The 13955-nt window shown below is 39.0% G+C and overlaps 1 protein-coding gene across 1 annotated transcript in view; it reads left to right on the plus strand.

Annotated features, from left to right (window-relative positions):
• The window catches only part of SMAD9 (SMAD family member 9), a 62895-nt gene extending 54789 nt beyond the window's left edge, over positions 1–8106 (plus strand). Inside the window, exons 5-6 of the mRNA XM_027116497.1 lie at positions 1418–1674; positions 4588–8106. Of these exons, the coding sequence (XP_026972298.1) occupies positions 1418–1674; positions 4588–4731 (401 nt within the window). The 3' untranslated portion in view covers positions 4732–8106. The remainder of the gene's footprint in view (positions 1–1417; positions 1675–4587) is intronic.
• Positions 8107–13955: the final 5849 nt, after the last annotated feature.

Consider the following 13955-nt stretch of genomic DNA (forward strand, 5'->3'; position numbering starts at 1 on the left):
CCTTCTGCCTTCTCCTCACGGCCAGGGCCACGAGGTGTCAGACCCCGGGCCGTTCAGGGGAAAGAATGATGGAGATGAGGAAGAAAAGGGAGAGGAAGGCTGAGCAGAGGAGGGGAGCTGCTCTGATCTAGGTGCTGAGAGGGGAGCCTTGGCCTGAATATCAAGAGCTGTGCTTCATCATTGTGACCCTGGGTCCATTTCTTCAGACTGTGTTGGAGTCTGTGGTTGGGATACATAATACTGAAAACCACTCTTCCCTAAAACTGTATCAACGGAAAGGAGATGGGAAAAGGAAGCCATAAAGCTGGCGGGAAGTATAATGCAGAAGTGCCTCCATTGCTGCGGCTGTGTCCGGAATGTTTCCTAAATGCCGAGTTACGCACGCCAGGGTCTGAGAACCCCTGCAGGTCAATTCTATTACTTTTAAATGTTTTTTTATTTTTAAGAGATCCAAAATCTATCTCTGTAAGTACATTCAGGATCATTTCTACAAACCCCTTGCCACTGCACAGTGATTGTATCTACAATCATGTTGACACTTCATGCTGGACCATTTTGTTCCTGCTAAAAGGTTGGGGAACAATTGTTCTAGTCTTTAATACTCACCAGACTAGAACATCTTCATCTCATCTAACCCCAGTCCCTTGTTATAAATTGACGTGGAATCTTAAACCCAGACGTTTGGAGGGAAAGCAACAACTGAAATTTTCTTTGAGCAGCAGCCTTCTCAGGATGCTTTGCGTTTCAGCTCTAAGAATGTGAGATAAAGTAGCATAAACTACATTTTGATTTTGTTTATATATTTTATCTGATAACGTGGCACAAAGTTCACTGTTTGTAGGTAAAAAGAGGCATTGTTTCTGTGACCTATGACTGTAGGTGATAAGCTTTAAAATAAAATGGGTGTCTTTGAGGTATTTATTAAGAGAAATGGATTTATAATTGTTGGTGAAATAAAATGTAAACTTCATTTATTGTTCCCTCTGAAGCAGGTTTAGTGTATGCACCTAAGTATTACCATGGCACTGTGTCCAGTTCTTTTTTTTTTTGATGTGTTCTGCATTATGTATTTATTTCGCATCTAATATTATGAGATCTTCCTTTTAGAAGGAACAAGCGTGAGATTGAGCAAGTGATGGGAGTAGGACACGAGAGCCTACTCCTGTGCTCTTGGTGCTGATCGTAAACCTGGGTTGCAGTCCACTTTTAAATGGACTCATGAAAAAAATATAGATGATAATTAAAGCAAGTCAGCCTTTGGGGCACGTGTGGTACTAATCAATGATTGTTGATATTAAAATTAACCTCACAGTTGATAGTCACATCTCTTGAGGTTACAGAGGTGGATGAGAAGGGAAGGGTGATAAATCCAAGCGAAAGTCGGTGCTGGTGTTGGAAGACTGTTTTTGCCTCGTAGGCGTGCATCTGTACTACGTTGGGGGAGAGGTTTACGCCGAGTGCGTGAGTGACAGCAGCATCTTTGTGCAGAGCCGGAACTGCAACTATCAGCACGGCTTTCACCCGGCCACCGTCTGCAAGATCCCCAGCGGCTGCAGCCTCAAGATCTTCAACAACCAGCTGTTCGCTCAGCTGCTTGCCCAGTCTGTCCATCACGGATTTGAAGTCGTTTATGAGTTGACTAAGATGTGCACCATCCGGATGAGTTTTGTCAAGGTAAGGAGTGCTTGCTTCCCAATTGCAAGATGAAAAATAAAAGCAAAAGCACTCTTTGGTTGATGTGGCAGTTAGACAGCCAGGGTAAGTAGACAGCAGTTTGCCAGGGGGCGGAGGGGGGCACTCTCTTTAATTGTTTTTTTTTTTGTTTTTTTTAAGGTAAATACAAATTTAATTTAAATTTTTATTATAAATTTTACAGTAAAACGAACAATATCCTAGAAGTCAAAATTCTACCTACAGGTAATGGCAAGAGTAGGGAAACTACAGAGTCCAAATTTTACCAAACAATGTACAACTTTCCTGATCAGCAGCTTAACTGGGAAAAGCATGAGCTCTGTAAGCAAACAGATTTCAAATCAAATCTCTGCTCCCCTAACTAACAACTGATCAAACAAGGTAGCTATGCTATCTTTTTTTTTTAACATCTTTATTGGAGTATAATTGCTTTACAATGGTGTGTTAGTTTCTGCTGTACAACAAAGTGAATCAGCTATACGTATACATATATCCCCATATCCCCTCCCTCTTGAGTGTCCCTCCCCCCCTCCCTATCCCACCCCTCTAGGTGGTCACACAGCACTGAGCTGATCTCCCTGTGCTATGCGGCTGCTTCCTACTAGCTATCTGTTTTACATTTGGTAGTGTACATATGTCAGTTGTTTTTTGGAAGAGCTCCTCCATGAGTATGAAATCTCTTGTTTAGCAATTTTAAGAAAATTCTTAAGCATATTACTTTTGGAGGAAAACCAAGATAAGATAGTTACCTGATTTTTTTTTAACACATAAGATAAAGTGACAATAATTGTATAGAACTTAATGCTACAGAGATTCTTCCATCCCTCAAACTGCTGACCACCTATGGTCACTGCTGACCACCTATGGTCACTCAGTTAATGTTGTTGAATTTACCTGAATCAAATAAGACACTCTCCTTACTCTTACAAAGCATACAGGCAAATGGAGCAGTCATATTTATAAATAAGCTACACAACAGACAGAACTGACTCTAATACAAGATAGTATGAATTAAGTGCTGTTTATAAAGGTATAAACAAATTGGAATAGAAACATTATGGGGCTTGTGATTAATTCTGAGACAGCAGTAGATGTTCTGTTTATGAATATTTGTTGAATTTATCAAATTAGATCTTACTAAAATTGATGTGAAGGTTGGAGAACGGAGGAAAAGTTACTTAGCGGGAAGGAAAAAAATGGATTTGCACGTTGAAGCTAAAGACCTCACTTTCATTGTCTGCTATTTCATCCCTCGCAAAGCACTTGCAAATAATTCTAATATTTCCAAATCTGAGCTTGTTTATCAAACTGAGTATATGTTTTCCCATTGTCATATATTCATCCAAGGAATCAGTATGGCTTGTTGCAGGTTTTTTCAAAGTAAAATTTATTTATTAATCCTTTAAAATTATCTTGAAAAGTGTGTCCTGTTTTTCTATACTTCTTTTTAAAATTTTATTTATTTATTTATTTTTGGCTGTGTTGGGTCTTTGTTGCTGCACGCAGGCTTTCTCTAGTTGCGGCGAGCAGGGCTACTCTTCGTTGTGGTGCGCGGGCTTCTCATTGCGGTGGCTTCTCTTGTTGCAGAGCACGGCTCTAGGTGCACGGGTTTCAGTAGTTGTGGCACGCGGGCTCAGTAGTTGGGGCTTGCGAGCTCTAGAGCGCAGGCTCAGTAGTTGTGGTGCATGGGCTTAGTTGCTCTGCAGCATGTGGGATCTTTTCAGACCAGGGCTCGAACCCATGGTGTCCCCTGCATTGGCAGGAGGATTCTTAACCACTGCACCACTAGGGAAGTCCACTGTGTCTTTATTGTATATATAATTTTAGTAATTATTTAAAAAATAAGAATAGAGTTTCCAATTGAAAAACTGACTTCTTGAATCCATTTCTTTCATGGTGACAAAGCAGTTTTATTCAAATTTACTGTTAAGCTTTAAAAGTATTTTCACACGGTCAGGCAATTAAATACCTGAAAATCTTTTCAAATGTTCTGATGCTTCAGAGCCAGCAGAGGGCGTTAAATTGCCATTAACGAACAACCATTTGACTTGCGGTTACTTTTGTCTAGGCCTGTGTTTTTCAAATTAGGATGAAATACCAATATCTCAGACGTAATTATTTCACTGTAACATAAGCTTGCACAGAAATCTTATTTTCCTAAGATCAGCAAGATGTATTTCTCAGATATGCAACCTTTAAATTCATAAAACTACACAATTCACAGAAAATAAATTGTTATTATATTGCAGGGACTTTTAAAAACATAAATCCCTAGCAAATATAACTACAGGTGATCGATGTAAAAGAAATGTACAAGTTCTCATCACAAGAAAAAATTGCAACCATGTGAGGTGATGGATGTTGACTAAACTTATTATCTCTATTTTTACTGTCTCTCCTATGGATGGTCACAAATGGCAAATTGCCAGAAGTAAGCCAGCGGGGGAGAGGAGAAACAAGCTTTGTTCATCAATCCTGAATAACCAAGAGCACCCTCAGCCCTCGCTTTACAACGTTCAGATCAGTCATTGGTCTGTAGTGAGCAACCATCTTGTACAAAACATGGGTCTTCAGCATTAGGGGGTGAACATGAGTTCAAGCTCCTTTCCCTGTGGAAGAGGAAGTGATTTGCCAGGGTCTCCGGCATGGCTAGAACCCAGGCCCTCTCTAGGTCCATGAATTTAGTTGTGAACCCAGGAGGAAACCATGGATGGGGACTCAGGGTATCTGGTTGATGCAAAAGTCGTCCTGTACTTGCAGGAACGTAGAGTTCACGTTCTCAGGTCCCAGGCGCTGCCCCGGGTTGGGTGGGCTGTGTCCACCGGGCCTGCTGGGGCCTCTGAAGGCTGCCTGTAAAGTCTGGCACAATCACTCCGCTCCGTTTTTGCTTTTCAGGGTTGGGGAGCCGAGTATCATCGCCAGGATGTCACAAGCACGCCCTGCTGGATTGAGATTCACCTTCATGGACCACTGCAGTGGTTGGACAAAGTTCTGACTCAAATGGGCTCTCCACACAACCCGATTTCTTCAGTGTCTTAACAGTCTTGTCTTCACCCACATTTCTATAGGATAGATGCTATTGCAGGCAGTGGCTTATATCATTTCAGATTTGCAACTAACTGAAGTTTCTAAGTACATGTGTAAATACATATAATATATACTATTCACATTTTGTATCACCATTTGTTTTGTGCTTTCTAGTTAACCTGATGCCAGTACAGTGTAATTAGAAAAGCAGGTTTTTTGTGCCTACGCTCTAATAAGCAGCAGCTTCTTTTGTGGGAGAGAACAAATGAGAGGCAACTGTAGGAACAGTATTTGAAGGGTGTTGGTAGGATAAAGGCAGCTTTAGTCCACCATGTCATGTAAGGCATGTTGTGTGGCCAATCTGGAAAAATATTAAAACTGTTTACGTAGCAAAAATCAGGTACTAGCAGCACTAGAGCAAATAACACTTTAGGACAAAACAAAGCTACCAAACCCATAAAATTGAAATAACCTCACTGTTAGTGCTACTGGCCAAAAAAAAAAAAAAATCGAGCTTTTAAAATCAGTTATGTAAGATAAGTCACATAAACTTTATTTCTGAAGTTGAAATGCCTATAGCTGGACTATTGTGCTGATATGAACGGTACATTTTAAACAAATTAAACTGTGATGGGAAAAGAAAGAAACTGTGAAGCTGAGAGTCATGTTGCCTCATTATCTACCACTGTAAAAAAAAAGAATGAGTCTAATATGGGAAGATACATATGAAAATAGCATGAAATGAGCTATATCCCCCAATTGCAAAATAAGACCAGAACTTAGTCTGAGAATCCCCCACGGAGATGCCTGCTTTCCACATAGGAAATCTCGGGTTCCTGTTTTCCTGTTGATTCGTGTCAGGCAGCTCTGCAGATTTCTGAGTCTGCACAGTGAGCTCTACGGCCATGTATGTCAGTCAGTCCTGTGTGCGGAAGCAGTAAACTAAGAGCATCGGACAAAAGCACCCTGTTTACATATACCTTCTCACATTCCCATGTTCAAAGTCTCCAGGTGAGGGCATGCCTTTTGCCACATTTTCCTCACATGTTGGCAAATATTAACTATTCACAGATGACCCAAACAGTGGTGAAGCCTTTGAGAAAATCTAGACACACTGCTGGGATCAAATTTGAGTTATTTAACTTAGTGTCTCTATTGATTAAATGATCTGCTGGTCATATGTGGTAGCCTCTTCTAAAACTAAAGCTTCATACCTGGAAATACCTTCCCAAGTAAGATAATAATTTCACAATCCCTATCATTTCTGAGGAACAGTGGTCCTGAATAACAGGATATTTAAAAAAATGTATCCACAACATTAAAACCTGTTCTTATTTACCCTTGGATGATAAAGAGAGGAAAATTTCCCAAATTCCTAGGTACTTCCATATATATATAAAATTCCCACCCACTAAACACTGCATTGCTTGGAAAAATATTTCACACCCTTTATAAAATGTGTAATTTAAGAAGGTAATTATGCTTGTAACAGACGGTACTTCAGTGATCCAGGAGGTTTCTTCATTTATACATTCTGTCTCAACTCTTTCTAGCATTAGTGCATAGTAGTTGTTTCTCATTAAATTGTATTCAAGGTAGGAATGATCTTGTGAAAAAGATGTATGTGTGAGCTACTGCTGTCACCTCTTGTAATGACTAGTGTTACGTAATAGAAGCTTCTCTATATACAATAGAAAATATTACATTTTACATTAAAGCTAGGTGGTCCATTTAGTGTTTAGCAAACTCCATAGTATATTGGTTCATCAACTATGTATGTGCCTGGCACAATGTTAGGTACTGTGGAATCGAATGTAAACAAGAGACCCGTCCCAGCCCTCTGGAGCTGAGAGTCTTAAGAGTAAATCTGTTTGTAGAATCATCTTCATGTTTCAAGAACTTTTAAAACAAACCATGCAATCTTTCTTATGCTTGAAAAAAAGTATAATTTTCTTAATTATCTCTATTTTGAAGCTGATTTCCCTTCTCTTCTGAGCAATCAAGTAATGGTTGAAGACTTCCTTGGATAAATGATACTTTTCTTCTGTGTCTCAAAATTGAGTTTTTCGCCTTTTGCTTCCCTATTTTCCAATAATTTCCCCATCTCCCCTTTTCTTGGAAAAGGCATTAATATGGTGAAGTCATCCTCATACAAGTACTGTTGCATGAAAGAGCATTAGGTACACGTGGTTTGGGCTCCAGAGAGCAAACACAGCTTTTTGAATCTCTCCATCAGTGGTCAAACTCCTCCTCTGGTAATCTTATATCTTTACAGGATTAATCAGTACTAGTTGCTTATAAATGACATGAAAAAATACATTCAATTTTCATGCAGCTTTGGGAAACCAGGCCAAAATATTCCAGTGAATCCAAATTATTTCTTCAAAAAATAAATGATTAAAGTGGTACATATGCGTCATTACCAGTCCTATCTCACCAAAAGCCTTTATTAAGATACTGTGAAATTTAGAGGATTTAGAATTGATGAGAAGTTAATCCTTCAGTCACTGTAAGTCACATTTTAAATCAGCCTTTTAACATTTTTGCTGGCAAGAATTGTTAAAAATAGTAATGTAGTATTTGATTTCAAACTTCTAAATGTGCTCATTTAGCATTCATTCCTTGAGACAGACAATCCAAAAAATGTCATAGCATTCTTTTATAGGGTAATGAGCAAAGTGGACATGCTAAGCCATTAATTGCATCAGCCAAACATGTTTAAGGTTGCCATAGACAAGGACTGTGCAATAGAGAATAACAACATCTGGCCTGCTCACAAGACCCAGAACATTTATGGTGTTGTTCAAGCCTGTTTTTTTGTGTTTTTTTGTTAAAAATTTGAGATGTGAAAAGTTTGTTTTAGTTAGATGATATTTTAATACCTGCCAGTGCTTTGGAACTATTAAGATGTCACTTCTCAATACATTTATGTTTTGTTATTCTTTTCTTTTTTTACACTCAGTATAAATCTGGAAAAGTTGTACAACAACCTAGCATTTAGAATTTCCTTTTCATTGTCTTCTTAGGAACTGAATACCCCCATCACAGCAACAAAAGCATTTTATAAGTACCACTTGCTAGACTTTTAGCACCTGCTTAACTTTGAGTATGTCCTGAATATTTGGTATATATAGTCAACAAATAAAGCAAAATGTAACATGCATTCCAAATTTCGTCTTTTCCTATTAAGGATTTAACAGCTGAACTATATGACAAGATTAGGTGATCCTGGCATATGTTAAATTCAAATTAATGTAAAACAAACCAACAAAAAAGAAACTATTTCTATTTAAGTAATGTTTTTGATTATTGTAGCTAGGCTTCAGTTATCCTTCAAATGCACACTTACACTGTTACCTGATTGTTTATAATAAAGAATACTGTACCTATGTGTCTTTTGGCTCATTTTTCCCTGCAGACGTCATAGAAGGATTTCTTGCATATGAGTCCTTAAGATGATCTTAAACCGTCCTATTTTGAAAATAGGATGTTTTTGAAATCCAACATCCTATAGAGAAATCAGGTAACAGTTTTGAATTAAACACCTCAGAATAACTGGCATTAAATATAGAACCTTGCAGGGAGGGATAAATTAGGAGGTTGGGATTAACATATACACATTTATATATAAAATAGAAAAACATATATTCATATATAAAATAGAATATAGAACTTTGAAGATACTTTGCAGTAATTTTAGAAAGGATATGCATAGAAGCTTTTTTTCTGGATATTAGCAAATATTAAGTGATATTACAGTATATAGGAGAGAATGAACAATTTTATTACTGCATACATCTGTACATTGCTATATATTACCTATTAGAAAGGTGCTAAAGAAGGCAACTGAGTAAAAACTAAGATGAAATCCAGGAGGAATATGAACATATCTAAAAATGTAAATGTTCTATTCCCTCCATTTAAATTTCCTTCCAGTCTATAAATGGAGGGGGTTAAATATGTAAATATTTTGAGAAAACTTAGCTGCCTTAACTTGATCAAAGTTTTCCTTTTTAAATTTTTTTTAAAGAAATGGAGCCCTTTAGTCAAAAGAAATATTTTGTGGAGTTCCAAAATGTAAACAGATGAAAGACAAGCTATTCTGGTTCGATACAGGTGAGGATTATGAAGCTGTAAGTTTATGGAAAGCAGTGTTTGTGTCTTGCTTGTCTTTGCATCTCCCATGGTTCCTGACCCTCTTCTTGCAACCAAAATTTGGTAGTGGCGATGACGACACAGTTTCTGCCTTAAAGAAGCTTATCGTCTGTGGAGGAAATGAACAAGTAAACCAATAAAGGTCAGTGTGCTCTCAGTTGTGACAGGCTGCAGGGGACCAAGCAATGACACCTTTGTCGGGCCCTGAATGGGTACCCAGGAAAGCTTCTGGGCTGACTCACCTTGCCTTCCTTCCCATCAGTTCCCTTAGCAAGTCTCCGAGACATTTCTAAACCAGCCTAGGTGCCTGATCTCTGTGCTCCCATCATAATTTGTGCTCATCGATGGTCAGTTATCAATTCCTGCACCATACTGTTTCCTTGTCCATCCATCTCTATGAAGCTGGGAGCTTTTTAAGGGCAAGGATTGTATCTATTCCTGTTCAGCATTTTCCAGCTGTTGTTTGTTTAGAAAGGCATTTGGGGTTCACATTATAAAGGCAGAAATGGTATTTGTCTCATTCTCCTTTTTTAAAATCAGCAATTATTTAATCTCTTCAAAATAAAAATAATTGCAAGCCTTCAATTACATGTCCAGTGACCATGCTGCAGCTGGTGGGGATGGGAGAAGCATGCTTATGATTTAGTTTGCAAATATTCAGCTGCACAGCAGTAGCAAGGGAAGATAGCTTTGACAGTTAAACTGTTAAAATTGTTTTTATTCTAAGCACTTATTTTCAAAATGTGAATTTGAGCAAAGACAAGATGCATAGGAATTCTGATGTAACAAGTTAACAAGGAGCATAAAAAAGGTAACAGTTCTGAAAGTTTATCTCTGTATGATCACTGATGATTCTATTATTTGCATGCATCTGATAAAAATGTTATGTATGGCCTCAGATTTACTCCAGTAATCTGAAAGATGATGTTAAATGGAGTAAATATAATGAAAATTATATTCAGGTTTGTTTTTTTTAAGCCAGAAATTACTCACACCTGCAGTATGTTATTTGGAGATAATGTTTGCAAGTGACAGGCTAAATTTTCTCTAACCTCATCATTTAGAAAGAAGAAAACTAAACATTCTAAAAATAACCCACTGATGTTTAATGAAGATGCCTGTGGAGAGAGGCTCAGGAGTAGCGGTAAGAAGACTTTTTCTATCAAGGGGCAGACAGTAAATATTTTCAGCTTTGCAGGCCATGTGGCCTCTGTGACTGTTATAACTACTCAACTCTGCCAGTGCAGTGCAAAAGCCACCCTAAACAGTATGTAAGTGGATGGGCATGGCTGTGTTCCAATGAAACCTTATAGACATTGAAATTTGAATTTCATATAATTTTCACATCATGAGATGATTTTCTTTTGATTTGTTTTCAACCATTTAAGACTGTAAAAACTATTATTAGCCTGCGGCAGTACAGAAATGAGCTGTGGGTTGGATCTGGCCTGGGGCGGGGTGTCCCAGTTTGCTGAGCCCTGCTCTGGAGGATGAGAAGCTGTCTTGAATGTACAAACCACAGCCATACTCCCATCTGAATGCAGCCTCAAGAGACACCCCAAGCCCGACCACGAGAACCCCTCAGCTAAGCTCAGCCAACCCTTAACATTGTGGGTTGGGCAGGGAGGTGATTATGGGAAGCCACTCTGCTTAGGGGTGGTGTGCTAGGTAACTAGTCATAAACGTGTGGAATGTTGATGAAACTTTTTCTTTGCGTCATCCAGAAGCCTCAGGTGGGAGTAGCTTCTCATCACAAAGCACAGGCATGCCTGTTTGGAAGCACCTACAATTTTTTTTTTTTAAACATCTTTATTGGAGTATGATTGCTTTACAATGGTGTGTTAGTTTCTGCTGTATAACAAAGTGAATCAGCTGTATGTATACATATATTCCCATATCCCCTCCCTCTTGCGTTTCCCTCCCACCCTCCCTATCCCACCCCTCTAGGTGGAAACAAAGCACCGAGCTGATCTCCCTGTGCTATGCGGCTGCTTCCCACTAGCTAGCTATTTTACATCCGGTAGTGTATATATGTCCATGCCATTCTCTCACTTCGTCCCAGCTTACCCTTCCCCCTCCCCGTGTCCTCAAGTCCATTGTCTACATCTGTGTCTTTATTCCTTTATTCCTGTAGAAAAAAGAACCATTTTCTTTTAGAATCCATATATATGTGTTAGCATATGGTATTTGTTTTCCTCTTTTGACTTACTTCACTCTGTATGACAGTCTCTAGATCCATCCACCTCACTACAAATGACTCAATTTCATTTCTTTTTATGGCTGAGTAATATTCCACTGTATATATGTGCCACATCTTCTTTATCCATTCATCTGTCAATGGCCACTTAGGTTGCTTCCTAAGTGCTCAGTGCCCTGTTTTCAGGCTCCTGTCATATTTGCAGAGCTGGCCTTTTCTTTCTAAAATAGCCTTTAGGACCAGGACACCTTGCCTTTTGTGCCAGTGCGTGGACCCTTGTGGCCTGGGATCTGCCTGTCCAAGAATAGCCAAGCGTTTCTCTCTTATCCTGTCCTGGCTATTGTAAATAGACCTGCAATGAACATTGGGGTGCATGTGTCTTTCTGAATTATGGTTTTCTCAGGGTATATGCCCAGTAGTGGGATTGCTGGGTCGTATGGTAGCTCTATTTTCAGTTTTTTTAAGGAACCTCCATACTGTTCTCCATAGTGGCTGTATCAATTTACATTCCCACCAACAGTACAAGAGGGTTCCCTTTTCTCCACACCCTCTCCAGCATTTGTTGTTTGTAGATTTTCTGATGATGGCCGTCCTGACCAGTGGAAGCACCTACAATTTATGATATGGTAGCTACTCTGGTTCTGAACAGTACCCCGGCTCCATTTGCTCCGCCAGTGAAACCGCTGTTTAAGAGATCTCTGTTCAAAATACTTCTCTTTCCCAGACCATGTGGGAAGACTTGCCAGTTTGGTTGCTACAGGTAAAGCATTCAGTTCCCACCTCCTATTAACACCAGAGGCGAGCTATGACATTCCCCAGCGAGGGTACAGTGCAGGCAGTAAGGCAACACTGGCCTCTGAGGATACTGCTGTTCCCACCACTGCTGCGGTGATCCCAGCCTCTGACCTTCATCTTGTGGCCAGAGAAGAGTCCAGAGAGCCTAGAGTTCTGCTGGTCAGAAAGCACCCCACCTTCCTCTCCAAACTGGGTACCTGAGAATTAACTCTGTGCATCTCTGTTTTAAATTCTCATTGCCCTTCGGAATGGGCGGTGCCTGGCCTGGGCAGAGGATGTGGTCATTTTCCAATTGCTAACAAAGCAGGAAGTGTTCAATAAAGTGAGGTCCTGGATGGACTTTAAACCCCATTTAAAGGTAGCAAATGTCTGGGACTGGGAAGCAAAGGGCAATGCTGATTGTTGCTGGCACTGGAGAGGTGAATAAGAAATAGAAGAGACACAGGAAACACGGTCACATAGCATTTGAACGTAAGAAGAGAGACAGGTACCTGGATAAGAGAGGAAAGCTTGGCTATTCTTGGACAGGCAGATCCCAGGCCACAAGGGTCCACACACTGGCACAAAAGGCAAGGTGTCCCGGTCCTGAAGGCTATTTTAGAAAGAAAAGGCCAGCTCTGCAAATATGACAGGAGCCTGAAAACAGGGTCTCTGAGCACGACACTGCTTAAGTTTCCATACTGGCAGACAACTTTTGGTGATCTTAGAAAAATACTGATTTCTCTAAGACTCAGGGTCCCTCATTTTCTGAAAAGAAATAATGCTGTCACAATTACCCGTCACCCCCGCAGATGGTTCTAATCAACATGATGGTGAAGTACAGGTGCATATGTGTATTTTAATATGATATATTACCATAATAAATAGTAATAAATTTTTGTGCAATATATTTGATGTTAATATATCCTGCTCCTTATTAGATTTTCAAAGGCAACCGGTGTTAAAATCTTATTAGTGGACAGTGGTCTCCAACTGAGGACAGTATATGACACAAGTTGCAATTATATATAAGAGAGGAAAACAAACAGAAAATCTCACTACTCATAACTATCTTTTCTGGTTGTTTTCCTTAGCTTTCTGTTGTTGTTTTCCTGCTGCATATACTCCTGGGCCCTTTTAAGCCCAAACTACAAATAGCTCATGAAAATCAGTATCTGTGCTCAGTAAATACACCTTAAGAAAGGCTACATGCATTTCAATATTACTAGGGTAAAGCTACGAAGAGAAAAGATCTATTTAGTTTGCTGCAGTACATAATAATAAAAAAAAGCTTATCTCCGATGCATTAGAATAGTACAAACGATTATTTAGAGGGTGGAGTAATACATGTTAAGGATAATAGGGAAGGTTAGAAGATGGGATCAACTCACCTAATTAGTAAACATGTCAAGTATTCTCACTAAAATATTTTGCAAATATTAACTGTAAACTCAATAAAGGCAGTATTTTGATCAGTTTTTTTCCTATAGTGAGGCAAGTCTGCTAAACAAATGAAAGTTCAGCCTATCACCAAATAAACTGCTATCTGAATACAGGTCCTATGTATGTACCATTCAACAGCATCTGTAGTCATGATTATAACGCTCATTTTCATAGTTAAAGAAAGCTAGAAACTGAGGGAGTGATGATGATAAGAACACTAAAATTTCCATGTCAATTAGTTACACAAAGGAAATCAGGACTACTTGCCAATATCCATATTAATTATATTTTCCAATTCTAGAAAAAGAAACAGGAAGTTGTAAATCAACAATCATTTGAAAGATCCCAAATTGAGACCTTTTAAACCAAGACTGAGAACCTAGAAGTCATAAAAGAAGTGTCAGATATGTTCAAATATTCAAAAATTGAAAGCTTGCATGGCAAGAAATACCATAAAAAGGTAAAGAGGCCAATTTTAGAAGTGGAAAAAAATAAATAAAAACGACATAGGGTTAATTTTTATAATAGTCACCAGAGTTTTGCACACTGAGTAGAAAAAAGGAGCCTAATGGGAAAACAGACAAAAGACACGACGAGGCAATTCACAGAAGAGTAAATCTAAGTAGCCAACAAGCATGTGAAAAGGTGCTCAAGTTTACCAGCGTTC

Source organism: Aethalodelphis obliquidens, unplaced genomic scaffold, assembly GCF_003676395.1.
Source record: "Aethalodelphis obliquidens isolate GAN/ISIS:26980383/991018 unplaced genomic scaffold, ASM367639v1 scaffold16, whole genome shotgun sequence".
Classification (NCBI taxonomy): Eukaryota; Metazoa; Chordata; class Mammalia; order Artiodactyla; family Delphinidae; genus Aethalodelphis; species Aethalodelphis obliquidens.